This window comes from Idiotropiscis lumnitzeri, chromosome 21 (assembly GCF_059441095.1).
Source record: "Idiotropiscis lumnitzeri isolate Australia: NSW breed Sydney's pygmy pipehorse chromosome 21, RoL_Ilum_1.0, whole genome shotgun sequence".
Lineage (NCBI taxonomy): Eukaryota > Metazoa > Chordata > Actinopteri > Syngnathiformes > Syngnathidae > Idiotropiscis > Idiotropiscis lumnitzeri.
In genome coordinates this window covers 5920349-5948306 of record NC_142411.1, presented here as the reverse complement: position 1 = coordinate 5948306, position 27958 = coordinate 5920349, and the positions used below count along the sequence as shown (strand labels likewise).

Below are 27958 nucleotides of genomic sequence, written 5' to 3'. Positions count from 1 at the left end.
AAAATTAAATAATAAAAATAGAATAGGCTAATTATATATATATATATATATATATATATATATTATTTTTTTAATTAATTTATTTTTTATTTACTTTTTTTCACCCTCCATCTTCATGTTCTTCTCCTGATGGTAAATAAGAGGACTGGTTTCCCCTGACACCAAGGAGGGAGCGCTTCTCACCGGGTTCTCAATAATACATGATTAAGTTGGGGCTTTAACGCGTGCGATAATGTTTGCGAGAAGCAGGAGGCTTTCAAAGAAACACGGCGCTTTTAGCTCAGAAAACCACCAGCAGGAAGTATGTTTCTTTTAAAAAGGTAATGAGATGGCTACCCCTCACCCCACTAACAAGGATTCTCACTTACTTGGAATACTGAATGTAAAATGTCAAGTAAAACAGCTCAATGCACATTTTGTCCATGTAGTTATTTGGATGTGCTGATATATATTTGGATAGCATTTGTTATTTGTTTTTGAGATCTACTCCTAGAAATAATCCTGGTTTTATTTGGGGAAAGGCTAAATTATGAACTTTTGTGCTTGACGTTGATTTTATTTATTTATTTTTAATTGACAAATGTCATTCATAGATGAGGTACTAAAATATGAATGTATAAAATAGTCAATTTTATTGATTTAAAAAAAAATCATTTTATCTATTTATAAGGAACCAAATATTTGGAGTAAATGACAAATATTTGAATTGTGTTTTTAAATTTTTTTATTTTTAACAATGGTACCCACAGGTACGAATGACTCAACAAAGGAGTTTTTCTGCCATTTTTTTTTTTTTTTACTTTGAATTGTGAGCAGAAGCCGCAGATAAAACTAAATGACAGTATATTAGTCAAATGTTCTGGCTGTAATTTAGAGCTTGCTGTAAATGTTAAGGGACCCAAAAACAAGTAATTTTTGCCAAATTACCAAAATCAGCATTGGTCTAAAAAAATCTTTATCTGGTGGGCCTTAAATTGAAATATTGAATGAATACAATAAGCAAGACATGATTTTTAATCTTAAAGCTCAATTAAGATAGACTAATAAAAGAAGCCTTGTGGACTATTCGTTGCTCATCCTTGGCTTATTCTCTGTGTCGTTGGTCCATCTGAAGACTAAATGCTGTCATTCACGTCATCATGTTACTTATGAAGTTTCCGGAATGCTCCCGAGACTCCCAAGCTCGCGTGACAGATGTGTAAGCTGCATTTTTGCAGCCATAATTCGACTTGCCTTGCTCTGCATTTAGCGTGCAGCTGTCCCCGCCCCCACCAGCGACAGGGAATAGACCCCGGGGCGAGACCCTCGAAGGTAGCGTGCTATATTTATAGCTCACACTTGTGGAGAGGGGTGTGACTGCTGCATGACCCTTTTAGCCATCAAACGCATTTTCTCCTTGCGGGAAAAAAATCACGGCACATTGGCTTTAGTTGTGTGTCTCCGACCACATGCATGTTGAAATGAATTTTTTAAAAGGGGACCCAACTGGATCAGTCTGCGGTTCACTGGATGATTGGCACGCTAATAAACACTAAGTGGCGTAATGTTACATGCATACCCTGAATCCTCATTCAGTATTTTTAAGAAGTCAACTTTGTTTTTTGTTTTTTTCTCTCTAACAATCTGTCTCTCTGTAACGCCGTGTTTCTAAATACATGACACATGTTTAAAGATAATCGCTGAAAACATGACAGCCTGTCAGGATGTCGGTGTGACGTTAGATTGTTGTCGGAGAGAATGGCTTTTTAAAAAAAATCTTTTCATCCTTTATGATTTTTCAGCTGATTTTGCATCGTATACATAGTACCTTTTTAAAAAAAAAAAAATTCATATTTGGCAGGATTGTTAACAACACTCCTCAGTAATTTCAATTTAAATAATTAAAATAATTACATTTTAAATGAGCTTAGTGGGGGGGGTTTAGTGTTTTTCTGACATTTTTGTTTGGTGGAATGCCATGAGATGTTTCTGCTGTAAAATATGTGCCTTGGCTCAATAAATGTTGGAAAACACGTGTATGATCCACGGTGGTCTGACCCCAGCGTAGCGTTTCAATGCCAGTCAGTGGCTGAATGTCTCCTCAGCACTCGGCGAGCTTCCAGGCTCTGTCACAGCTGCCGACCGGACCAGCTGTTTGCTTCTCTGGCATCTATCTTATCTTATCCGCTATGCCATTTGTCCCTGTATGAAAAGAGGAAGCGCCGGCGAGCCGGCATCACTTTGCCACAACTTGCATCCTCGTGCGTCGGGTCCACGGGACGCTTGACAGCGCAAGGTCAGAGGGTGCTCGGTTTGGGATGCGGCCCGGTCAGACGGAGTTAGGCAAACAATGAAAGCAGAATGGGATGAGCCCGGGCTTTAGCTGTCTGGCCGCGCCTTGGCGTGCCGGCCGGGCTGCTGGCATCAACGATTTTTTTTTTTTTTTTTTTTTTGCGTCTCGCATTGGGAGTTATCAGAGCATGCGGGCACAAATGCAGTCACGGGCTCGTCGTCGTAGTAACGCCATCTCTCTTGGGGGGGCTGCTAAGGGTCCGGGAGCTGACCTGAATCACTAGTATCCTCCTCAAGGGATTTTAAGGCTCATTGTGTCTTGTGGTGGATAATGGAACCCTTACAAGTGCACTTAACGTCCAACATGTGACCAGGATCTGACTGCATCCGAGCATTTGGCCATGGCATATCTCCGGCATCTGACTGGTTAAAAGACACTGGCCATTTGTTAAAAGGTAAGAGCAGCAACTCAAAAGGTCTAATTTGGGTGTTATTTGCACTGCAGGGGGTACACTGCGGTGGTGAGAGGTGTTGGCAGCGCATCTCAGTGGTAAACATTCAACAAAGGCCCGATTATCCGAAGCTTTGGAATGACCACTTCAGCCATTATTTTGGGGTGTGGGGAACTTGCGTAAAAATAAAATTGAATTATTATCAACATGGGGTTTTTAATTGTGATGTTTAGCATGGATTAAAAACTAAATATACATCTTTGATATTGCTGTGCAGAACTGACCACTAATTTTCTCATGTGAAGGAGCTACTATGCTACGCCGCGCGACAGAATCTCCGCCACCATGAAAAAGTTACTAGGTTGGTTACATATCAGCCGATGTGGATTTATCGGTGATCCGGCATAATTGGCCCACTTAATTAGCGTATAAAAGCCGTAAGAACCCCCTGGCCAATGTTTTCTTGCCACTTGTGAGTTCTCTAACGTTAAAAAAAAAAAAGGTTAAAAAGTCACTATGTGTGTACACTGCTTAAAATGATTAAAGTTATTACCCTTAAGTTGAATGTTTTAATGACCATGAAGCTCCCGGTGGCTATTTACCACTCTTTAAACTTGTCTAGAGGGGAGAAGAAGGTGAAACGTGAGTGTGTGCGTCATTTTTTTTTTTTAAGCCAATTAAACCATGCGCATGTCTTGTGGGAACGCGCCAATGCTGATGGGGCAGAAGTGAATGAGCTGCGCTCTATAAAGCGAACAAGATGTGTATTGATTGAGTGTGCGCAAACACGTTTTTTTTTTCTGGCCCTCAACGCTAGTAGGTGAATCCCGTAATTATTTGCAGGGGATAGAGAGCGAGCCTTGGCACGAATAGGGAGAAATTGTTATGTAACTAATTGAACCCCCTTACTACTTATGTAAATGTGAAAAAATATTCATTTTTTTTTTTCAATTTGGAATAAGGCTGCAATGTGAAAAAGGGTGAAGTGCTGTAAATATTTTCTGAATGCACTCCGGTCAAACTGCGGAGTGGCCGTTAGCTACACCCTCCACCAAAAAAAAGAAAAAAGGAATGCCTGTGGAGACCGGAGAGGATGACAGATGGTTTGGAGACAAATCAGCCTGGGAATCAGGATCTTTGCCCTGGGACGACTCAGCCCTTTCACATTATTTATTTGTTTTGGTGCATTTTTGTTCGAAAAGTGCATCTGAGACCTTGTGTCTGTGCGTTTCACTTCATCCGTCAACTTTGTGTTGTACTTCTCTGCATTCGGACACCAGACAAGCAAACACGGCGAAGACTCAAATCCGCCAAGATTCGAACCTGAAACCTCCGTTCTAACAGTGAGGCCGGCGTCTGATGGCTAATTTAGCTCCCTAACCTCTGTATGCATCAATCAAAAGCTGTCGAGAAACAAACTAACTGGCAACTTGCCCTCCCCTTTGCTTGTCTTCAAAAAGACAGTCGACGTAAAACACAGTCGCCGTCTTTGTAATCCCCGCCGTATATTACCTCCGCTCATTACCGTGTGACATCGTTACTGTGTGGCGATATAACCTTAAGTGTGAAACTGCCTATAAATAACCCACCCCGAGCGTGGGCGCCGTTGCGCAGCGGGTCTTTCCTCCCCAAGGAGGTTTTTCCGCAAGGCCTCTCAATGTGTGGGCTCAGTGAGACGGGGTATTCCTCCACGCCGTTGTCGTTTCTCAGCACTTGAGCCTCGGTCGAGACAATTTAAGTCCCTTCAAGCCTTTAATAATCCCAAGATGAGGCCAACAAGGTCAGGGGTTTGCTGTCTTTGGCTTCCCTGCATCAGATTTTTTTTTTTTTTTTTTTTTGTGGTCTTCTTTGAATGTTGGTTGGAAATAATTTGGTATCATTTGATTGACTAATGTGCAGCAGTTAATTATTTGATTTGTAATGTAGCATCATCAAGTTCCACTTAGATTATTAACATTGAAAGGGCCAATGCACTCGAGAACTCACAACGATCCGCATGTCACTATTCCAACTCGCGGCGGTCATCTTGTGCGGCGCTGGCGCTAAAAACAGAAAACAAGGTTAGCGTGGTCTTGAAGTCGTGGCAGTAGATCTGGACGTCAGCCCGTATTGCGTAAGATTGCGCAAAGTGGAAGGATTGACTTTGTGTTTTCAGGCTGCTTATCTAATCGGAGGCTTGGCGAGATAATTTACATTGTTTACAAGCAAGATTTTTTTTGCTTCTCTTTGGCAATTTGTCCGGCTAAGATCACTGATGTCGGACTTTGTTGAGGACTCGGCTCATCCAAGTAATCCTTGGAACTTCCCCAAATGCTTCTCACCAAATTAGATTCGTGCATCACGTCTCGCTAATATGAAGAATTAACATTCAAGGACAGATTGAGGTTCGAGTCCAACCTCTAATTGCAGACGTGTTTTTAAACATGTTAACCAATTTAGAATTTTTTGGGGAGTGAGTGAGCCCGCACATGCCTCCACACGACCGGATAATTGCTCGGGATCTAAGCGACAATGGGTCTTCAAATGAGGCCCGATAATTAGTATGTGTGTGAACCTCCGTTCACGTAACAGATTAATAAGGATTTTGATTTTGAAGAGTCGTCAATTTAAAGCCTTGGCAATGACATTCACTTTGCTTGTGTGATTGTAAATATTGAACAGGATTAACATTTGCAATTGTTGGTCCCGACCGTTTTTCAAGAAAGTACTTCATTTCAGCCCCTCTTAGGGAGGATAACGTTTTCAAATTTTGCCCAATTGTTGGTCTGTGTGTACCCCGATTTAGTCCCTGTCGCAAATAAAACAAAGTGTCTCTTATTGTATCCTGAGGTTCTGCAAACATGACTTACATTTCATTCGCAATGTCGACTCAAGCGTCGATGCGTCCTCAAGGCCGATTGTGTAATGAAATATCACCCACCTTTTTGATCCGGTATTAAGTGTCCCCCCCCCCCCAAGACCACAATAAATGATTACCATGCATTATGCTGTTCACAAAAGCCTTGCGAGCTGCCCTTCGCACCACACTTACTTTTCTTCCTCTTCTTGTATCGCTCCATCTTTTCCTGTTTGAAGTAGCTAATTTGGTCCTTCTGGTTAAGCAAAGGAAATGATTGCGATTCCCAGGGTTGTTCTTTTTTTAGAGATGAATGTTAAAAAAAAAAACAACTCAAGCTCTCGTCCATTAGTTTGAATTTGATAGCGATCTTAGGTCAACACATCGCCACGTCAAAGTTGGCGTATCTGGTTGAAAAAGTAAAGCCAGTAAAATAATTTGTCAGCATCGTTCTTTTTCTTGTGTCGCTGTTCTGTGTGAAAAACAGACGCAGAAAATGGGTTTGACAAAAGTTGACTTGGATATTTTAAGAGATTTAACACAGGCGGGCAGACGCAGTTACGTCTTTGCTAGGTTTTTTCGTAAAAGGCAAAGGTTGATAAACAATTTTGCTGGATCTCTTCGCAGCAAAATGGCTCAATTTTCTCTTTGCTTTTTAACACTTTTTTCCCAACTGCTAAGGCTTAACTTCCTTATACATTTCAATGCTTGAAAGCAAATATTTTCAGGTGGCATAAGCAAGTAATATTTTGCACACCATAGCAGATGCAGAAAAGGAAGGAAAAAAAAATCGTGTTACGTCTGACTCTGAGGACAATGGCTCCTAGAAAGTGAAAAACAATGAGCCCCTTTCACAGCAAACGTCATGACATTTTGTCCCAGGCACACCACGCACTTCATGTGACTCTCATAGCGCACTCCAAGCCCCGATAGCAGCAATAAGATCCCAAGTTGGCATCATTTGTCTGACATTTCATTCCGCCACAGTGGAAGGAGTTTCTTTTTTTTTTCTTTTCTGCAGTTTAAATTACATAACCAAAATGGTCTTGTTCTTTTCTGGCACGGTGAGACACTTGCGCTTGTTCCTGCCTCGTTACTGTCCTGCAGCATTATGAGGCTCGACTGTAGAACACACCGGTCCGAGCAAGGCATATTTTAAATAATAAATAATTGCTACTTAAGGCCGTATTTTACTCATTCGCGACCATTGACGGATATACAAGTCCTGTTTAGTTCGACTTGAATAAATCCCCCTCATCATTTATGACACCACGGCTGGACAAATAATGTACAAAAACACACTTACACAGTACTGATGAGTGTTGGACGACCTAGCTTCTCTTGTAAGCTCCGGCGTTCATGTCCTTCAGCGTAAGGCCAGCGAGAAGGCTCACTGTAACCAACTCGTGATCTGATTGGCTATCGCAACTGTCTATCAAATGTGAAAGTCTCATTGACGATGACAGAAGAGATGCCCGCACGATTGCATCTGAAGGCCTCGGAAATAATAGTGCGCGCTACTGGCATTGTGAAACCTGCCTGGCAACCCGAGCTAGCGGAATTCTGATTGGATAGCATTGGTAGCATTAGCAGAGCTAGCGGAAATCCAGTAGAAATTGAAAAGAAGCTATTACGAAAGCGGTAGCGAGTATTAGCTAGAGTCCAGTAGAAAATGACATCTAGAGAGTAGCAAACTGACAACATTAGCAGAACGAGTGCCGGTCAAGTGATAATTAAGCAGATGTCCAGGAGAAAGTGCTTGTGACATCAAAATTTGCAGGACTTCGGCAGCAGGGAATAGCATTAGCAGAGCTCGCGATAATCCAGTAAAAAGTGACGACAGATCTAGCAACAAGTGATGTATTTGTCTGTTTTTCTTCAGGTTTGTCAGGATTTTCCAGCATGTTCGGTAAGAAGAAGAAACGGCTGGAGATCTCGGCCCCATCCAACTTCGAGCACCGGGTCCACACGGGCTTTGATCCGCGGGAGCAGAAGTTCACCGGGCTTCCGCAGCAATGGCAGAGCCTCCTGGCCGACACCGCCAACCGGCCTAAGCCGATGGTGGACCCCTCCTACATCACCCCCATCCAGCTTGCACCCATGAAGGTAGGGCGGGAGGACGCCTGGATCCAACCATACCTTAACATTTCCTATGTTTTAGAACCTGCTTACTCCTCCAGTTTGACCTCTTCAGATGAATTCCTGTTTTTCTACCGTTGATTTTCACTTCAGCATGTCTGCTTCACACCACTCCAATCGTACACTACTTCCTTTGTTTTCTCCAATACCATCTGGCCATCTCACATTATTACATCACTCTTAAAATGCCCACAAATTATCACATCCGAGTGCGCTGCTTTAAACCTGCATTAAGCTGTTTATTGGTCACTTGTAAAGGCGTAAAACCGAGGATAGGGTTGTGAAGTTGTAAAGGTACTGGCACAGGTGTGTAAGTGTATTCCGCCCCTGCGTAGCCCCTTTCACACGACCTATAATCTATTTTTTTTCTGTGTCGCTGGTCTGTTATGGACTATAAGGAATTAACCAGATGACCATTTTGCTGCTCATTAGAAAAAATTGTGACACAAATCCTGTGTGATGCACCTTTGAAGCGGTTGCCTACATTTGATTGTCTTCTGTTTGGTGAGTTGCGTTAAAAGTCGTCTGGGATCTGAGCAGCCGAGAATCGAAGTGAAAAGCAACAAGCGCCACGCACAACTGATGTTTGTTGTCGTTGTAAAAACAAGTAAAAATAGAGAAGACCTACATTTTTTGGGGGGGGGGGACTGTGTGACCCTCAAACATGACTCAGGCAAATGTTGCGTCAACTGACAAAAAAGGCGAAAAGTGAGAAAATATGCTTGATGCAGATTTAAAACGTGGTCATTTGTTCAAACAGTTTTATCCATTCACATCAGTGCGAGTCTCCATTTTATCTGTCTCCTCGTCTCTGACCCTTCTGAGTGTCTCCTCTGTTGTGTTGTTGTTCATTGGCTTTCATACTGATTCTCATAAAGACGTTTCAGTAAATTTCAACTGGCCTGAGCGCTCAAGTCGTATTTGTGTCATCCCCGACCTCCGCCTACACTGTCCGTCATTGGTCCGATAATCGTTCTGATTTCCAGAAGGTCCCCACCCCTTGCCGCCCTGCAGGCTGGAAATTAATCATTGATTTGTTTCTGAATTCATAGCATGGTTGACTCGCAACAAACGGGGAAGCCCCAAATGAATCATCATCCCAGTGTGGAGTTTGAGTCGAGATTTATTTGTGGAATGGTTGGAAATGACACAAGCAAGTAATAAAAGACACCTCTCTTTTCCCTTCCCATTAGGACATTAAAAAAAACACGTCGTAATTTTAATTAATAGGGTGATAACAAAAAACCCAGTTAGCTTATGTACTTTGGTTTTAAGGTCAAGGTAAGACTTGTCTTGTGCGTGGGGATTTTTTTTTTTTTACGAAACCATTAATTTATACACTAAAATAAAATTTAAAAAAAGGATGAATTGATGCATACTGCACTGCAAAAGTTTGTTTGAGGCAAAGAAGCTCAATCATATGTCCATCACCTGACCTGAATCTGATTGAGCGTGCATGCATGCATTTGCTGAAGACAAAACTGAAGGAAAAATGCTCCAAGAACAAGAAAGAACGAAAGACAGTTGGAGTCAATTATATTCTAGTTAGTTAGTTTTTATTTCGTTTTGAGTTTTGGTTTTTAAATTTAGTTTTAATTAGCTGTCAGGGCGGTTATTAATTTTATTTATCTATTTATCTATTTATTTATTTATTTATTTATTTTTTCAAAATCTGTTTCAGTTAGCTTTAGAATTAGTTTTCACATTTAAAAAAAAAAAAAAGATGAAAAAAAAAATAGAACATGGTAAGTAAGCATCGTGTAGTAACAATTAACCCCCTAAATATTATTTTAAAATATTTTGTACAATACAAGGTACAGTTTTTATGGACCACAGACTTTGAACTGACAACCAGTTCACCCAAAACTGGTCGCCAGGGAAACTTTCCTGTGTCATTTCCATCTAGAAAGAAATAAAAATAACAATTCACTTCAACTCCGAATCGGGGCCGGCGTGTGAATCAAGTCAGGAGTGCACACAGTTAGCATGTCAGCTCGTTAGCCTCACAACTAAAATGGCCACAACCAAGAACAGCAATATGCCACAGGAAATATCTCTGAAGAGTGGGGGAACAAGAAAGTAATTGTCTTGCTCTCTTCACAGATATCTCCCAAGAAGGTCCGGCCGTCCGAAACGCCCAAAGTATGACTCCCTCTACCCGTCTGACCCAACCACCCCCACACCCCCCTCACCTCCTACCTCTTCGTCTCCCCCTCCCTTTGCACCCCCCCCCGCCGCCTTGTTATTGCATCTCCGCCCTGCTGCCTGCTGCTGCCATGCATTTAGGTGGAGGCGGGAAACGGGAGAATGACTCCACACATGACATAACTACATTGCTCTGCCAAATCTTTACTTAGAGCTCATTTCCACTCTTCCCTTTGTTTCATCCGCATGAGTTCCCCCCCTCAACCCCACAAAAACCCTCGCCCCCCCCCACAACAAACACTAGATGAGCTATAGCGGCATGTTCCCATGATCCTCCCCCAATGATGATGATGATGCTAATAATGAAAATAATCCTGATGGCTGCAAAGAGCCACTGTGAATGCTCATTCTTGCTGTGTTGACATTTATTTTCGACCCGGTTTCCTCAAATATTTGCACCATTTCCACCATAGGAATGACAGCGGTGCCTTTTAAATAAGCTTCGTTCATTCTGCTCACAATGTGTGTTAAATACAATTCTGTCACCATTTGTGCTTTTCCTCCCGCGAAGCACTCATGCAAAAGGGCAAATTTTGTCCTCCAACGGTTAGGCTCAGTGTGCAGCTGGAGTCTTGAGGCAGAGGAATATTTTTTAGCAGTGGATTGGCTTTTTAAGGTAAAAAGTGTGGCGCACTAAGAAAGGAGAAAAAGCAGATTTCTCAGCACTGGCTTTCGAAGTAGCTGTTGTAGTTTTGCAGCTTGTGCCGCCCTCGCTTATCACTATTTTGTAGTTAACTCTATTTTGGTGTAACTTTCTTTTATATCGGATGTATTTCCACTGTTGAACACTAGATGGCGGAAAAGCACGTGTTGTTTACTGTCAACACATTGAGGGATCGGTATACTTTTATACACTGCACAATATTGTCTATCAGTTTTTAAATGTGTCTATTGTAAAAAAAAAAAAAATAAAGTACTGCAAATGCTATAATAATATGCCTTGCGGGTATTTAAATACGGTGTATTTATAACATGGGTTGAGGGTTTATTACTATATTATACTCTGTGTGTGAGCGTGAGCAGTGTCAAGTCAAGAAGTCGTCGCAGTAATGTCTACTAGCACCCCCGCCCTCCCGCTGGTTGTCTCATGGTTTATGCGTGAGGCCTTTAGCCTAGTTGTCACCTTGCTCATCTCCACTGGCGCATTAGTTTTGCTTCCAGCCTCGCTGCCGCCATCATCGTCACACAGGCTAATCCACAAGTGTGGGTTAACGCATCCCCTCAGCAGCATATCTTAAACATGGCTGTCTGTGTGTGTGTGCGTGTGTGTGTGTGTGTGTGTGTGTGTGTCAAGGCCTGTTGTGAGGTAATGATGAAAGTCATGTTGTACCTAGACTTTCACACCCTCCAAGGTGCTCATTTCCAGTGATGGGGTATTTGTATGCCTGTTTGTTAGTTCACACGAACGTTAGCATGCGTGTTTATGTGCTCAGGTTACCTCAGCCGTCGACAAAAAGTGCGAGGCGCCATGTGAGTGGTTTGCTCTTGTAGCATTTGTGGTGACTTGATTACAAGGGGTCCTTGGTTTTACATCGGTCCCGACGTACGACTTACTGTTTTGCGGGAGGCCTCAGTCCCAATGGCCAGCTAATCGGAATTACTCTGACGACATTATCAGGAAAACCATTCAGCAAAAATACATTTGCATTTTAGCGACTTTCTGAGCTCTGTTGGTCGCATTTTGTTAACATTTATTTTTCATTCTGTCACCATAGAGCCCCCCCCCCCAACCCCCGGCCTCTCCTTTTTCCACCACACACTCACACACTTGTCTCTGTGAGCTGCATGCACTGTAGGTAGTGTGGGCGAAGAAATCTCTGTGGGTATTTTCAGGAAGCTCAACATTCAGTCTTACATCATCCTGGAAGAGGTGGATTGTTAACAAACAGATTGTTGATGCAAAATTTGTTTTGGAACACCAACACAATGTTGCCACTTTAGCTAAAAAAAAAAAAAAAAAAGGCCAAATCAGCTCATCTGGAGGTGTAATTCCTCGGATGTTCAATAGGTGGCTGTAGGGCATCAAAGTCAAAATGGCGGCACGTGATACCCGTTAAACTCTAAATGTCAGTCGGCCGCCCTGCACCCCACCGACTCTTTTAGAGGAAACCTGATCGCGACGCTGCTCAGAACCCAGAGGATCTCTAGCTCGGGGGAAACGGTGACAGTCATGGCGGGGGGCCGAGGAGCCACGGAGGCCGGACAGATGAGGGGCTTTGAAGGGCCTGGGGGGGAGGCCCGAGTCCAGCCAGGTGGCGGGGACACGACAACAGGTGGGATTTCTCTTGGGGTAAGCGTTAGCTTTTACTGCTTTTTGGAAACGGGAACTCTAGTAGAAGAGCTGATACTCACATACTTGACTGGGACCTTCTATTTTTTTTGTGGTTCTGCGTTCTTTAGAGATTTTAGAGAGTTTATTGAATTTGGAAGCCATTTTCTTTTGAACTCGGAGAAAGTTTTCTACTATCAAAAGATTTATCAAAGCGTTTTTGCAGCTTTTGTGAGTTTGTTCTGTTGATTTTGGTTAAGATTAAAGAAAATGTCTTCCACTTTTGTACGGAAAACACCCGCCACCCAACGAGCTTGCACTGGCAAAGCTATGATGCTGCGTCAGGTTTCGAGGCTCTAATTAAATACCGTCTACCCTATTATTTTCTGTTGAACTACTAAAACATTGTGTGTTTGTCATGGAAGAAGCTGATTTCCTCAAAAGAGTGTGAATATTTTGTAAATTATTGCTCGCCACCTTCACTGACTGCACCTGTGTACAGTGACAGAGACTCTCCACTCTTTGCTTTCTGGCCACAGGTTGTGTTCTTTAAAACATATATTAGGTTTATAAATGGCGAAACTTAGTTGGGTAAACAGAGTTAAGGATTTAATTGTCTTCAATGTTAGATTGTAATGTTCTTTTCCACCAGTAACCCTTTCATTCTTACGGCAAATTAATAACGGCACTGACGCACCGTTTCATCATCATCCTCATCATTGCCTGTGCTATTCACCCGTGAGAGCGGCTGGTGCTGATCAATACAATTTTTATTTCAAGTCCAATTTGAACGGGAATCTCTCTGAATTGATGCGGAATTAAATTGGTGTTGCAGAAATTCACTTGAAGCAGAATAGCTGCTGATGGTGAAAGAGAGTGAGAGAAGAGCGTCTGTCCTTTTTTTTTTTTTTTGGCAGGGAGTTGGAGTGGATGCCATTGATCCATTCCCTCCTCACTGCTGTCATTCTGGGGATTGTTGGCTTCCACCAACCTCCTGTGTGCTTTGCCAGAGCGGCCTTAAAATGCCAGCAAATTGCCCTTCATCGTCTTATTGAATGACTTATTTTGTTGGAATTTTTGGAAGGACTTCCAGGCAGTTAATTTAAAGTAGGGAACAATTTCTGCATCAAAATGTTACAGGAGTAATAGACTCAGAGTATAGCAATTTGTTAATGAAAGCAATTAGCAAGGGAAAGCCTACGTCATAGTCTTTCAACGCTCAAGCAGCTGTTTGATACTTTAACGTTCCTGTGGCGCCCTCGTATGGTTGAACAGTGAACTACAGTTTAACATTTTTTTTTTTTTTTTTTACATTTGCGAAGAGTTTTGCATCAAATGAGCCGATGTGTAAAGGTTATATTTTCTGATTGATAGATGCGAACAGGTGTTCTTGTTCATGATGGTTGTCATAGTGACTGTAACAATCATCTCCTTTGTCTCCTATCGCTTGTCCAGGATGGACTGCAATAACATGCTAGATGTCAAAGAAAGTTTTTTTTTTTTAATTTATTTCATTACACCTCCGCCTCTCATCTATTTTGTTGGAAGTCTTCCACGAATGGATTGTATCAACGCTCACAAGAGACACGAGCCTAACTGCAGCTTGTTATTGAGATTTAGGGTCAAAGGGCACTGGGTCAAAGCCTCTCATGATCTGAGAGTGAGGGGTGGCATCAGACCCACATGCATTTCATACAACAACATACAAATGCTGATTTGGTAATGTAATACTGAATCAGACCCGCAGGGGGTAGCAAAGCACAACTGTTCAAAATCTTGCTGCATGTCTCTCATTTAGAGGGAGAGTTTGCAGTTTTAAAACTGTTAGTAAGATTTGAAAGTGGCCTTCACTACTCTGCTACTGCTACTATTTTATGTTGGGTGTGCTGGTTTCTTAAAAATCAAATGTAAGAACAGATCATTTTATTGAGAATTCATTTGAGGTCATACTGACAGTCTTATTTTTTTTTTGCAAACTCGGCATGAAGGTATTTTGAGCTGCTGAAACATATAAAACATACTTATTTATGATGCTGGTGGGCTGCTTTCCTGCATGCTTTCAATACCTCCTGGCTGCAACACACCTGATTCAAATGATGAGCTCATCAGCACGCTCTAAAAAAAGCCTGATAGGTATCGTGCATTATAATCAGGTGTGTTGCAGCCGGGAGAAATGGAAAACATGCATGAAAGCGGCCCTCCAGGACTGGAGTTTGACACCTGTGCTCTCCAGGATCAGCAGTGTTGAAGATGACATCAGCAACATTACGCAATTTGTACATTTAATTTTTGGCGTACTGCAAGAGGACAGCTGCCTACCACCTGTGTTACTCATACCACATTTTGGGAATCAGCGTCATTTTTAGAACTGTGAAAATACATTGGCTTGTTGCATTGACTGCTAACATCCAGCAGAGGGCATCAGAGTCTAAGACACGCAGTTACACTTAAAAAAAAAAAAAAAGATTTGACAGCGGACCAGGAGCAGAAGAGCATGTGGCCCCCGGGCCGTAGTTTGCCCACGCCTGGTTTATAATGAATGGCAGGAGTGTAGCGTGTGCGTGTGTGTTTGTGTGTAGCCAAGGTGATGAGCGTCATGTACATCTAACGAGGGGCGGAGATACGCATCTGAGTCGCTACACTCAGCATGTTGCGTGCCTTCCACGTTTCCCCAAAACACCATAAATCACAGCGACGCCAAGGTTAAGTAATGCTAACCAACCAAGAAGTACTGTACTGGAACTGTGAGGCGCACGCGGGAGGCTGGGAGGGAGTTCATACGGCACGGCGGGAAACGCTCCAATAGATTTCAGCTTGAAGGCGTGCAAACCTCCGGCAAGGTTGAACCGCGGCATTAGAAAATGCCCCTAGCCTTATTCAACATGCCCGTATTGTTCCCTATCTTTGTTCCATGTCACCGCTCAGCGTGAAAGGTGCTGACTTGGCAATTTTTCAACTTTTGTGTGAAAGGGGTTGCATCGTGAGTTGTAAGTTTAATTCGTTCTGTGTTCCGGTATGTTAACCGTGAGCAACCTATCGTTGTAACACAGTATTTTTTTTTCATTTAAAAATTTTTTTTTTCCCCATTCAGCCATTAATTAATCAGTTACCTTTTCAAAAAAATATTACAATATTTGGTACAGACCAAACGTGATTGGCCGATGTGTTTTTTTCGTGTCCCTGCTCCTGCTGCCGCTGCCCGCCGAGCAACGGAGCGCAGCCTCCCTCCAGGAGTCAGCAGAGGGGCACGCTCATTAATTATGCCCGCCTTCGTTAACAGCAAGGTTAATCCCCCCTTATCTCCCAGTGAGCCTCATTTGTCATGCAGCCACCTCCTCCTTCAACACCGCCTCCTCCCCTTACTCGTTTTTCTTTCTCCAACAAAGTTGGCTTTCTTCTTCTTCCTCTTTTTATCCTCCTTTGTTGTGTCATTTGTCACATGAGATTTCCTTCTTTGTATTTTTCTTTACATCCACTCCCATTCTTTCTTCTGCCTTTGCCTTTCTTTCCCTTTTATGTCTTGGCTTGGCCTTTCATTTCATTTCATTTTTTTCCCCTTTCTTTATTTTCCTTTTTTCTGTACTTGAATTTCCTTCACTTTTTTTTTGTCCTGTCCTGTCGATTTCCTGAACTTCCCCATGCTTTACTTTCCCTTTCTTTTCCTTTTCCTGTCCTTGTTTTCTTTTATTTCCCACCCTGGCCTGTCCTTTTTGCTATTCATTTTTTCTCTTGCCTTTCTTTTTTTTGTCCTGTCCTGTGCAGTCCCATACTTTCCTCTCATTTCTTTAACTTTCCTCTCATTTTTTTTTCTCACTAATTTTGTTCAGTTTTCTGTCTTGTCCTGTAATTTTCTTTTTCCGTGAATTCATTTTGCCTTTGCCTTTCTTGCTTTCGTTTTCTTCGCTTTCCTGTCCTGTTCTTTCCTTTATTTCATTTCCTTCAATCCTTTCTTCAACTTTTTTTCCTTTCTTGTCCTGTTATTCATTTAAAATTTTATATTCCTCATGTCCGCCCTCTCCATTCCTTCAACCTTGGTTCTTTCTGCAAAAATTCCCACTTTTCTTCTCACGTCTTTTGACCTTCTTCCACTTTCATTTCCTTTCCTGCCATCTTACTGGTCATTTTGCGTCCTATCCTGTCTTCTTCTCCCATCCTCCTCCTTTCCCTTATTTCTTTATCTTTTTCATTTGCTCTTTTCTCTTGTCCTGACCTGATCTATACTTTTAATTTCCCGTCCTGTCATTTATTCCCTTTACTACTGTCTTGTCCTTTCCTTTTTTCTTTACTACTTTTCCCTCTTTCCTTTCTTGTCCTGTCATGTCCTGTACTTTTCTTTTATGTTCCTTTCTCTTCTCATCGTCACAATTTCCATTCCTCCATCCTTTTCTTTTCCTCCCCTCTCGTTTCCTTTCCTGCCATCTTCCTTGTCATTTCCTGTCCTGTCCTTTCTCTTCTCCTACGCCTCCTTCCCATCGACCCCCCCCTCCCCCATGCTGTACTTACCTTGAATAGGCCATGGTGAGTAGATCTATTACAGCTTATCACTAAAGGACAGGCCAACGCGGCACGCCGGTGAAATATGGCCGCTGTCAGAAGCGACGCTAAGCACGACCCGACTCACGCCGCCGTAAGGACGTAAAGAGGCAGCGGAGAGGGGGTGGGTTGTATGGGGATGGGTTGCGCGAGAGCTACATGGGGCGGTTTATGCGGAGGCCAGTCACTATAAGCCTACTAATTCAAATTAATGGAAAGATTTCCAGGCGCGATCGCGAGCGCTTGACAGTGATTTGGCACACAATTAACCTTGTCTCTCTCTCTCTCCTCTCCGCCAGCAGCCATGTTTCTGCCTCCCCTGCAGCCAATACTCGCGCCTCCACACACACGCTGCTATTGATTAGCAGCGTTATTAGATGGTCAATGCTGAACAGTAATGAAGTTAGCCTGCATGTGAAGCCACTTTCACGCAGCGAGTGCCGCATCAGACCCGTAACAGGAAAAGATGAACTCTGCCAAGCGCAGATGTGAGAGATGCGAATAGCCTTCGCCGTTGCGATGTAGCCTGACAATCGATTGCGAACTTCTTTCACGCGGAGATCTGTAAAATTTGCTGCATCCGAGTCTTAATCGGTCCGAAAATGATTATGGCTGTTGCTTTTAATCCAGAACACAGCAAAACGGGAGTGTTGGTGGCATCAATGATACATGAGTAATCGGGGAAAAAAATTGTTGATATTCATCGTCAACATCACATGGCTAACTAACAACTCAAGGAATTTTAACACGCGAGTTCTCTTTGCATCGTTAGTCAGTTAAAACTTGCTGGGCATACTGCAGCGTCTGTCCAAATCATGATAGGTTAGTGTCCCTGAGGAATCCAATCTTGTATCCGCTCAGCTTGACGTAGTCGCTGCGTTTATCGGACGTTTCACCTCGTGTTCCAGTTCACGGCGTCCAGGCAGCTCATAGCAGCGGACCCTTAGGTGGGTGGGGCGGGGTCTTGCTCGGAGAGAGAGACAACTTCCACGGTTTATTGTCTGAAACATATGCATTAGTTGAAAAAAGCCCCACTAGCCTAAAGGCAGAGATACAAATTGTGCCTAAATGTGAGCAGATGAGCCCCTCAAGTTATTACAATATGTTGCAAAAGGCAAACATCACTGATGCTACGTCTGTGTAAATTCTTATCGTTAATATCTGCAGGCGTGAAGACAAAAAAAAAAATGACTCCAGCTCTCTTGCATTTTTAAGAGGACTTCACTGTATTTTTTGCAATTACGTCGAATTTCAAGCAAAACAGTCTCTTGTCCTATCCTGTTTTGTCGCAAAGAAAATGCTGCATCAATATCCTTTGCACCCTCATGTTAGTTTTCTTTGTGACAAAATATGGAGCCCTTGCGTCTCTGTATTTTATTGCAAAAGGAAAGCGGAGTGAAATTAAAATTGCCGATTCATGATTCTTTGCCACTTCATGACATCATCAAACCTCACAAAAAACATCCGTGGTCATATACTAGACATTGACAGGACGGTATTTACAATCTTCTTTGTGATCAGATGTTGAATGCCGCAGAGTGACAAACTCGCATACATCCCAAAGCGCTTGACTGTCATGTTAACAAGTAGTTGAGCTCACCGCATTGAGGCTGGAGATTCCGATGTGCTTGTCAACACTCTGATGGATGAATGGCGCGAGTATGGCGCGTTAAGGGGGTGGGGGGGTGAGGAGGGGGCTTTGGTGGTGTGCAGGTGTTTAAACACGTCCAGATATATTCTGCGTCAGCACATCGCCGCTTTGCTGCCTTCCTGCTGCGGCACAAGTGACAAGAGCGTGACAGAAACGCGTGACAGTCCGTCCAAACGAAGAACTTGCTGACGGCTGATGTTGAGACTAATCATGCCACGCCTCCAACACTGAATCACAATTGTGATGAAGTTGAAATTGCTCATTATGGAGCAGGAAATCTAACAAAAAAACAAAGCCAAAAGAAAATGTCTGGTCAACAGAAGTTATCAAATTAAACGGAATTTTTAGCTTTATGGCAAGTCATTCAATTTCCCATCATGTTCCCCCAAAAAACACACAATAATGAAAATGTCACATTTTTGGGCAATTTGGTACAACCTTTTTATTTTACGTAATCTTTGAAATTATCAATTGCTAACTACACGTACTTTTTTTTTTTTTTTTTTTTTAGTTTATGAAGCCCATTTTTAGAGGTTACGCTTTCAACCCCTACAAAAAGTATATTGATGAACATTTCTGCAAAATTTGCTGAGTTCTGACCTCCCCTCCTACAGTAAAAGGTGCACTTTTTCTTCCTCGGGGGGAATCAAAACAGGCACACTTTCTGACAGCTAATTTAGCTGCTTTCAATACGCTCCGGTGTGATTGCCACCATTTTAAAATACGCTTCTGTATGCACGACACTGAGCTTTGGCACGTTAGCACTGGCACGTCGCCCATATAGACGCGCAAATAAATGAATATAAAAGGCAGCAAATGTCATGCATGAATGCTACGGAGGTTCAAAGTGAACATTAGGATGTGTGACACAATATACAGGGTGTCACAAGCAATGTGATATGAAATATTATTTATTATATATTTATATTATAAATGCTTCAATGATTACTGACTATGCTTTGAGCTTTGGTTTATAGAACCCGCTAAAAATCGATTAAAAAAAAATAATAATCCTGACAAATAAACTAATAAATAAAATCAATTAATCTCTTAGTTGTACCCTGGAAGGTTTTCCGTTGCTTGACAATTATGCGCCTTTTGCAACATTTTCCAAATCATGCTCATGTCGAATATTTGTTCAAAAAAAGTACCTGCTGTTTCTGGATTCGCGTCATATATTTTTTTTTTGCGTCGTGATCCACTACTAGTGCAGAACCCGCTCCCTGTGAGTCACCGCGACAACGGCGTGTAAAGGGCTTAGCGCAAGGTAGGAGGGGATGAGAAGCACCCCTGATGTTTAAGCCGCCTCTGCGCCCCGGCACATGTGTGCGTGCGCCCCTGATCACTCCTGCTTTGTCTGTGTGTCTGTGTGTGTGTGCGTGCGCACGATGTCACGACGACGACGACAACGCATCCCCCGGTACGCCCACTGAAAATGAAGCTAATCTGTTCCGAGGGAAATGGGGCAGGGAAAGCAGCAGCTCGCATCCACTGCCGGCTTCCTGTTGGTATCTGAAGCTGAGGCTTTTTTTGTGAGCCGTGGTAAAAGCCTGATAAAGTTCAAAGTTCGCAACGAGCGACAAAAACATGGCCAAAAATGTAATTCATGACAAAAACACAAATGCTGTCTTGCTTCTTGACTATCTCATCCAACTTCTTTTCTTCCGTCCATAGAACCGAATGACAACCAGAATGTACTTGGTGTTTATCACGGAAATCTACAAAGCATGTAGCGTAAATCCATCTTGAGGATTGCTTGTTCCTTCATTGCAAGTGATGATTGACTTCATACTTGTCCAAACGCCAAAGGAATTGAAATTGTGTCCCCTAATGAATTTCAATTCATTCAGTTCTCAGACTGGAATGGTTGAACTGAAACAGAATGCACCCCCATCGTTATCAGCCTGCCGCTATTCCCCTTTCGGTTTTTGTGGTTACCGAAGGTTGGTTTTTTTCTCCCCTCTCGTAGACCATCGTACGGGGGAACCGGCCCCCGAAAGACTCGTCCATCAACGGCTTGCTGGAGGAGTTTGACAACATCTCGGTAACGCGCTCCAATTCACTGCGCAAGGAGAGTCCGCCGGGCGCCCACCAGGCGGGCGCCGGCTCCAGACCCTCAGCAGGCACCCGTCTCGGCGGCCCTGAGGAGAACGGCTTCGGCCACTACTACTCCCGCTACTCTTGCGATCTGGACACTTCCGGCAGCCGGGACTACTCTCTGGACAAGCCAGGCTTCTCCACCGACGGCGAATGGGCCATGGGGCGACATTACCGCTTCACCAAGCACAACGGCCACTCGCACCACATCCGCAGCCCCTTCTACCCAGATGCCATGCCCCAAAAGTCGGACTATGGCAAGCTCCCGCCGGACTACCACACTTACCTGGAGAGCAAGGGGCGCTCCACGGACGAGGTGGCCTCCACGGTGGGGAGCGGGGTGGGCTCCAGCGGATACTACCGGGCATCGGTGGGCGGCTCGTCCAGCCAGGACTACCGGGACACGTCGGTGGGAACCCCGTCCCGGGCCTCCCTTCACAGTGAGCAGATCAACTACCCGGACAGTGAGTGGAGCTACGGTGGCGTACGGGACGACTACGACAAGAGGCCCAAAAGCTCGTACGTGATGCAGACCAGCCCTACGCCGGCCATCAGGCAGCGGTCCCGCTCGGGCTCTGGGCTCCAGGAGCCCAATGTCCCCTATGCGGCCGGCGGACCCTTCAAGAACCCCGCCCAGGCCCACCCGTACAGCTCCTACACCTACCCACGCCTGTCTGAGAGCCTCGCTGCCTCGCAGACCATCAACAAGGTAACCACCGTGTATTTGTTCATGTGTACGCAGTGAGGAATATTTCGACCGTCAGCATGGTGGATTGTGATTCGCACCTACGACTGAATTGCATTTAGCAACCACTTCAGTGTGTACTTCCACATCTTGCCCAAGTCAGCTGCAATTTTCTCCAGCTCACCCACTGCCCAAAATTGATATTTGATGTCGCTAAAAATATGAAAAACATCTCCCAGGATACTGCAGCGCTTAAACTACAGGTGTAGGTGTACCTAATGAAGTGTCCAGTGACCTCCCCGGTTTAGTTTCTCAGAACACTTACTCTTTATTTAAAGAAGAGTTTGTCTGGGGATCCTGCCGACATTAATGGACATCTTTTCGATCCTTCCCCGCAGTCGGATCAATTAGCGCTTAAAGCGTCTAGCGCACCGCCGTGAAATACTGAACACGAGGAGAGCGGACAGAAAGTGAAGTCGAAAGGGAACAAAGGACGAGGGCAGCCGAGGTATATGACAAAAAGAATAAAGAGACGTCCAAGAGCAAGACTACATTTGAGTAATAATATGCTGCATTTTAATGGGCTTGTTATGTAAGAGCAAAATGAGGAAGACGTTCCGAAAAGAAAGAAAAAGTATCTGGTCGAAATATGAAATGATTTCATGTGGCGCTTCATTAAAAACTTGGGACTAGATTTGCGATATCGTCGGGTATCTTATTCACGGTTTAACGTTAAATATGTTCCACAAGAATATTAAAAATTCCAAACAATTAAAAAAAAAAAATCAAGGAATACAAAGAAAAGACCAGAAACAAAAAAAGAAAGTCTTTCGGAAACTTGCGCATCTCACAGCCAACAACGGGGCACTCTGATGATGGAAGCACCAGGTTGGCTGTCAAGTCAGCCTTCTTGAAAAAAATCAAATTAATTCCTCCCTCGTGATTTGTCCGTTATTGTTTACTGTGTAGCGTCTATTAACTATCTAGCTGATGCGAATCTACTTATCCGCCATCCCACTGAAGAAGATTCCCTTTTCCAAACTGAGCCGAACAGCGCTTGCACTGTCACTTTTGGAGTGCTTGCAGTGCGGGCAGGAGGTAGCGATGCAGTCAACCTGCAACGTGAGGAGGGGGTTCGGTCCGTATGCTCACTTTCCGTGCTCCATTAAGGCTGCCGCGCAGCGTGATGGCATCTGCGGCACGACTATCGTAGCTCCTCCCCCTCCTCCTTCCTCCACACAGTGACGAGTCCAGCAGGTTTGCTGATGTGGATCCCAGGGTGCCTTGATGAAAAAGCGTTTAACCTGCACGCTTCAGTAAATAAAAAAAAAAGAAATGCAGAATGCAAGCAATGCATGATTGGACTGCATTAGGAATAGTAGTGGAGGAGGTCATTTTCGCATTTCTTTGCTAAAGCAGGGGTGGGGAAACTTTAGATTTTTAAAATGGACATATTGTATGTATTAGATCATGTTTGAAAAATAAGGTAAAATGTCTTTGTAAAATATGGGAAAATAATTTAATTATACATACGTCATACATTATAACAAATACATTATATAGTATATTCAGCAGTTATTTAAAATAATTCGTTTTTAAATGAGTGCTATTAATTTTACTTTTTAAAATGTTCAGTCAATTTAAGTATCACTTTCGAAAAAACTAACTTATGTTAACAATAAAATGTAACCCACTCCTGTTTTTAATTGTGTTGCATATAATTTGTTCAAATGTATTTAATTGTAATTTAATTTTATAATTGCCAATTATTTAATTATATTTAATTCAATTTAAGTGTTTGTAAATGATGAAAAAAAAATCTGTGGGCCGATTATTAAATTAATTAATTAAAAATTTTAAGATCATTTCCGTCACTCGTTTTAATTCTTTTATCTATAATCAATTTAATCAAAATTAGGTAACCAATTATATCATCCGGTATTATATATTTATATAAAGCAAATATAAACTGTAAACAATATATTTTACAATGAATAATAAAAGTGATAAATGAATAAAATTAAAAAATATAACAAAGATCAATTTTAATGAAACGTGCAGTAAATGCCTGGTCGACATTTCCATGCGGACGTCCTGTATGTGGCCCGCGGCTCTACTTTGCTCATCCCTCCGCTAAACGCTAAGCTAAGAAATCAGGGCCATTCTTCTCCCAACAAACCCCCTTTGCCTTTTTTCCTTCTGTGTAACCAACGCAACCACACACCCGCTTTATTTATCCTCTATCTCACACAATAATAAACACACACTCCCTCTCTTTTCTCCCCCTTTTCTCTGCAGCAGCTCTCAGTGACAAATTGATGTTGCGGCACTTTTTCTTCCCCCCCCCCCTCTCTCTTTTGCAGCCTTAGCATAAAAGCGGGCTCGACCGTGTTCCGCCGCCGAATTCAATTTCACACTTGAGTTAGGTTGTTGATTACCCTGCCAAACTCAGATTAATGCGCGTTTAACCAACATGGATCAGGAGACCCCCTTTGGCTGACAGCCGGCCAGGCAACGATACAGTGAGAATAGAGGTGGAGTTGGGGGGGGGGGGATGTCGGCGTGGAACACCCCCTCCTCACGCTGCACAGAGTGATTGATTATAAGGGTTCACACCATGTAATTATACACCATCCCAACACATCAGAAATGATCCTCCTCCTTTTCCTGTCCTCTGTGCGTGTGTGAGAGAGAGCCAACGTGTGAATGAACGTGTATTGTGAGTGTGAGTAAATGAGTGCATGTTTGTGATTGAGTGTGTATGAGTATAAGAAAGTGTGCGTCTGTGACCCACCAAAGAGGAGTTTAGTTCCTTATTGACACTTGTGTTGCTTCCAAGGAACGCTCAGTTGGGCTTTGTGTATTTTGAATGAGCCAAAATTCAGTGTCTTGCCTGTGTGTGTTCCTCAAGTTGCCGCATGACCTTCCGCAGGGTGAATACGAGCGTCCGTCGCGGGACGGCAGCCCCCACGCGACGGCCGGTGACACATATCCCCGCGGGCCCCTCAAGCTACCTCAGAACCACGCCAAGCCCCCCGGCTACCCGCCCGTGCACCTTCCCTACCCGCCCGTTTTTCACCATTACAAGCCATCGCCCTACCACCACCCGCCCTCACAGCCCAGCCCGCCGTACACGCCGCAGGTACGCGAGCAAGACATGCTCTACTATGCTTGATTGAATTCACATTTTACTGCTTTATTTAGTATTTTTGTGTTCATAGTTTTTATTCGACATATATTATTTTATTTTATGGTATTTAATTTATAGTAGCATCTTATTGTGTTTTGTTTCTGTTATTTGGTGCCATTATTATTATTATTATTTGTGTTATTTAATTAATTTAATCCATAATTGATTTCATTTTCATAGTATTGATTTTACTCTATCGAATAAAATTTGGTTTAGTACTTTGATTAGTATTTTATTTATTTTTATTTCTTTTCCTTTAGTAATTTTTTGTATTAATTTATTTGGTTTGGTATTTTATTTATTTATTTATTTTACTTTTATTTGATATTTCATTGTGTATATTTTTATATGTACTTGTATTTTACTACACTGTTTTGTTCTATATTTATTGCTATATATTTTATATTTATTATTTTTACACTTTTATATGAATATTTTTGTAATCATTTTTAATAGTATTTTTTTCTTCTGTCGCTTTACTTTTTTTAATTGAACTTGCAGTTCTCAAGTAAAATGTTCTCATTCTATCTCGTCAACAATTAAACGTGGATTCTTACCATTTTCTTACCAAATTTCCCCCCCAAAAATCCTTTGAAACCTTTATTCCACAATAAGTGTGACAAAGCCAAAAATCAAATCATGTTTTTTCCTCTCTCTCAATGTTTTCCTCTGCAGGGGGCATACTCACAGCCATCATCACCCTATATCCCGCCGGGGGCGTACCCTCCTCCCTCGTGGGGGTCCAGCTCCGACACTCAGCCCTCCAGGGTGTCTCACGAGCAGTTCCGAGCCGCGTTACAACTAGTAGTCAATCCAGGTAACTATTTGATGGTTCGCCAAAGTAACACCTTATAAATATGTTGTTTCTCAAGTCGTGCCATAATTCCCAACATGAAAATAAAGTTATGTAGGCCACAGTGCATGAGTTATTGTTTTTCTAAATCAAATGTTATGTGGACTGTCTCGTCAGGCGACCCCCGTGAGTACCTGGACAGCTTCATCAAGATCGGTGAGGGCTCCACGGGCATCGTATGCATCGCCAGTGAGAAGCACAGCGGAAAGCAGGTGGCCGTCAAGAAGATGGACCTGAGGAAGCAGCAGAGGAGGGAGTTGCTCTTCAACGAGGTGCCAATACCGCCACACGTCCATCATCTTTAACAAGCTGCATTCAGTTTGGATTTTTTATTTCCTAGAAATACATCATATGATATTTGGTACTACGCAACAGAGGCGACAAATGCGTCAGCTGGACAAGAGCCGTTGTCTTGTTTGCACACACGTTTGGATTTACTCTTTGAGGCAATATCACACTTGGACGTGTGTGTGTGTGTTTTCTCGGGGCGCGTACGTCGGAGAGCATTGATTCTGCAGCTAATTAGTTTCATTGTAATCCTCTTAATCCGCGCATGTAATCCTGTTACGGTTAAAACTACACAATGTGTTCACGGAGAGATGAAGAGCTACTATTAAATGACGTTTATTTATATACTGTAAATGTATGCGTGTGTGTGTAGGTGGTGATCATGAGAGACTACCATCACGAGAACGTCGTGGACATGTACAATAGCTACCTGGTGGGAGATGAGCTGTGGGTGGTCATGGAGTTCCTTGAGGGAGGGGCGCTCACCGACATCGTCACACACACGAGGTAGGGGATTAAACACACACACAAGACATCAAATGCGCTCTTCGTGACATTGGTTACTGTTGCGTCTCTTCCGATGTCTGAAAGAAAGCACATTTTGACATTTTCTACAAAGGTTAAGGAAAGTTGCAACAGGGATTTTACTTTCCAAAGAAGCCCTTTGTCGAGCTTTTGCATTGAGACTCAATTTTGATCCCATGACCTCTGCTCTGTGAAGACCATCGTGCTAACCAGTGATCCGCCTTGATCATACATATTAAATAAATACAGGCGCTAAACCGTTTTAAAAATGGAATGTTAGTGTGTCTTCTGGTAAAATGTGCCCGGGGTGTGAATGCAAATGCTTACACAGATGGGATATGTAATAGTGTGGTGTTGAGGTGGTCTTGTGGTGTCCCCCTTAAATTGGAGGATTTGAGCACAGATGGTTTGTAATGAAGTCTTTCACAACACTTGAAACTTTTTTTTTTTAAACTCGCCGACTTTCCCCTAATTGTCTCGCTGTGTGAATATGTTTGCCGTTTTGGTGATTTAATTCCCGTCATTTGTTGGCTCATAACAAGACAGCCTACTTACATTATAGTTGTTCCTTTAAAGGAATAAAAAAAAAAAAAACACTGTTAAATTCAACCACGGTTGCCACGACAACCACACAAATGCTACTCAAAGCCTTTACAGGAAACTCAAGTAAAATTATTTTAGTGCAAAAAATTTTGCTCAACTTATTTTAGAACCAATGCAGGGTTAGCAAAAATACTTGCTTCAAGGTTTAAGTAATCTGCGCTTTTGAGATGGTATGCGTGGGTGCTATTTTTGCGTTTGCAATCCTATAATTGTCCTCTTTACAAGCGTACGAGATCATTAACATGTTTTTTTTAATTATCATGTTGTAAAACAATTTTCTGTTTCAATGATCCACTCCAAAAGAAACGCAATCAAGGGTTGTGCCACAGCAGAATACTCACATTAGGTGCCAGCTGGCCTTGTGCGTGTGTTCATTGAAGCTGTAAATGTATCGTGCATGTATGTGAGGCGCTGCGCTGCGCCCGAACCTCCATCTGGGACCTCATCACTGCCGCAAAAAACACAACCTCCTTGTTTTCCTTATCTTGCAACCGTTTAAAATAGTCTATTTGTACAGCGCCACCGAATATGACGTGTGTGTCCATGTGACAGGATGAACGAGGAGCAGATCGCCACGGTGTGCTTGTCGGTGCTGCGTGCCCTGTGCTACCTTCACACGCAAGGCGTCATCCATCGAGACATTAAAAGCGATTCCATCCTGCTCACCAGCGATGGACGGGTAACCGTGGCAACACACGCATCAGCATCGTACCGTTTTGTTTTTTTTTTTCATTTTTATGATTATTTTAAACCTACAAAATGATTGTCGCATCCACAACGCAAATAAAAAATGGTCTTCCGCCATTACTAAATGGCAAGCGGTTCATTTGTCAGACTTGCATTTCCCAAACCACGAAGCAATCAAAATGTTTTTGCTGTGTGCGTGCAGATCAAGCTTTCCGACTTTGGCTTTTGTGCCCAAGTGTCCAAAGAGGTGCCCAAGAGGAAGTCGCTGGTGGGGACGCCATATTGGATGGCGCCAGAAGTCATCTCCAGACTGCCTTATGGGACAGAGGTGACACATACAGACCATGACACATCATAGATTTGGTTTGCAGAATGTGTCTACTTGTTTTTTTTTTAAGAATTAAAAAAAAAAAAAAAATGTATCGTAAGACTTTTTTCTTTTTTTCTTTTTTTTTTTAAACCATGTATAGTCAGCCTTTTTTTCATTATTTTTTTTTTTATAAACGACCATGTGTATAGTGAGATTTTTTCAGGTTGAAATCAGTTTGATGATGCTTACTTCTAGACACACACAGTCCTGATCTGTTGTGCGCGTGTGCAGGTGGATGTGTGGTCGCTGGGCATTATGGTGATCGAAATGGTGGACGGCGAGCCTCCGTACTTCAACGAGCCTC

General features: G+C 42.8%; 1 protein-coding gene across 2 annotated transcripts in view; it reads left to right on the top strand.

Moving 5' to 3' along the window:
• pak5 (p21 protein (Cdc42/Rac)-activated kinase 5) overlaps positions 1–27958 on the top strand; it is a 39468-nt gene that overhangs the window by 10324 nt on the left and 1186 nt on the right. Inside the window, exons 2-11 of one of the 2 annotated variants that reach the window (XM_088286491.1) lie at positions 7442–7665; positions 9802–9840; positions 20326–21162; positions 24071–24280; positions 25004–25145; positions 25299–25453; positions 25843–25976; positions 27150–27276; positions 27487–27612; positions 27886–27958. The exon at positions 27886–27958 is cut by the window's right edge and continues 62 nt beyond it. In XM_088286491.1, coding sequence (XP_088142617.1) covers positions 7462–7665; positions 9802–9840; positions 20326–21162; positions 24071–24280; positions 25004–25145; positions 25299–25453; positions 25843–25976; positions 27150–27276; positions 27487–27612; positions 27886–27958 — 2047 coding nt within the window. In that variant the 5' untranslated portion in view covers positions 7442–7461. The remainder of the gene's footprint in view (positions 1–7441; positions 7666–9801; positions 9841–20325; positions 21163–24070; positions 24281–25003; positions 25146–25298; positions 25454–25842; positions 25977–27149; positions 27277–27486; positions 27613–27885) is intronic. The other variant, XM_088286492.1, reaches the window with a different exon arrangement.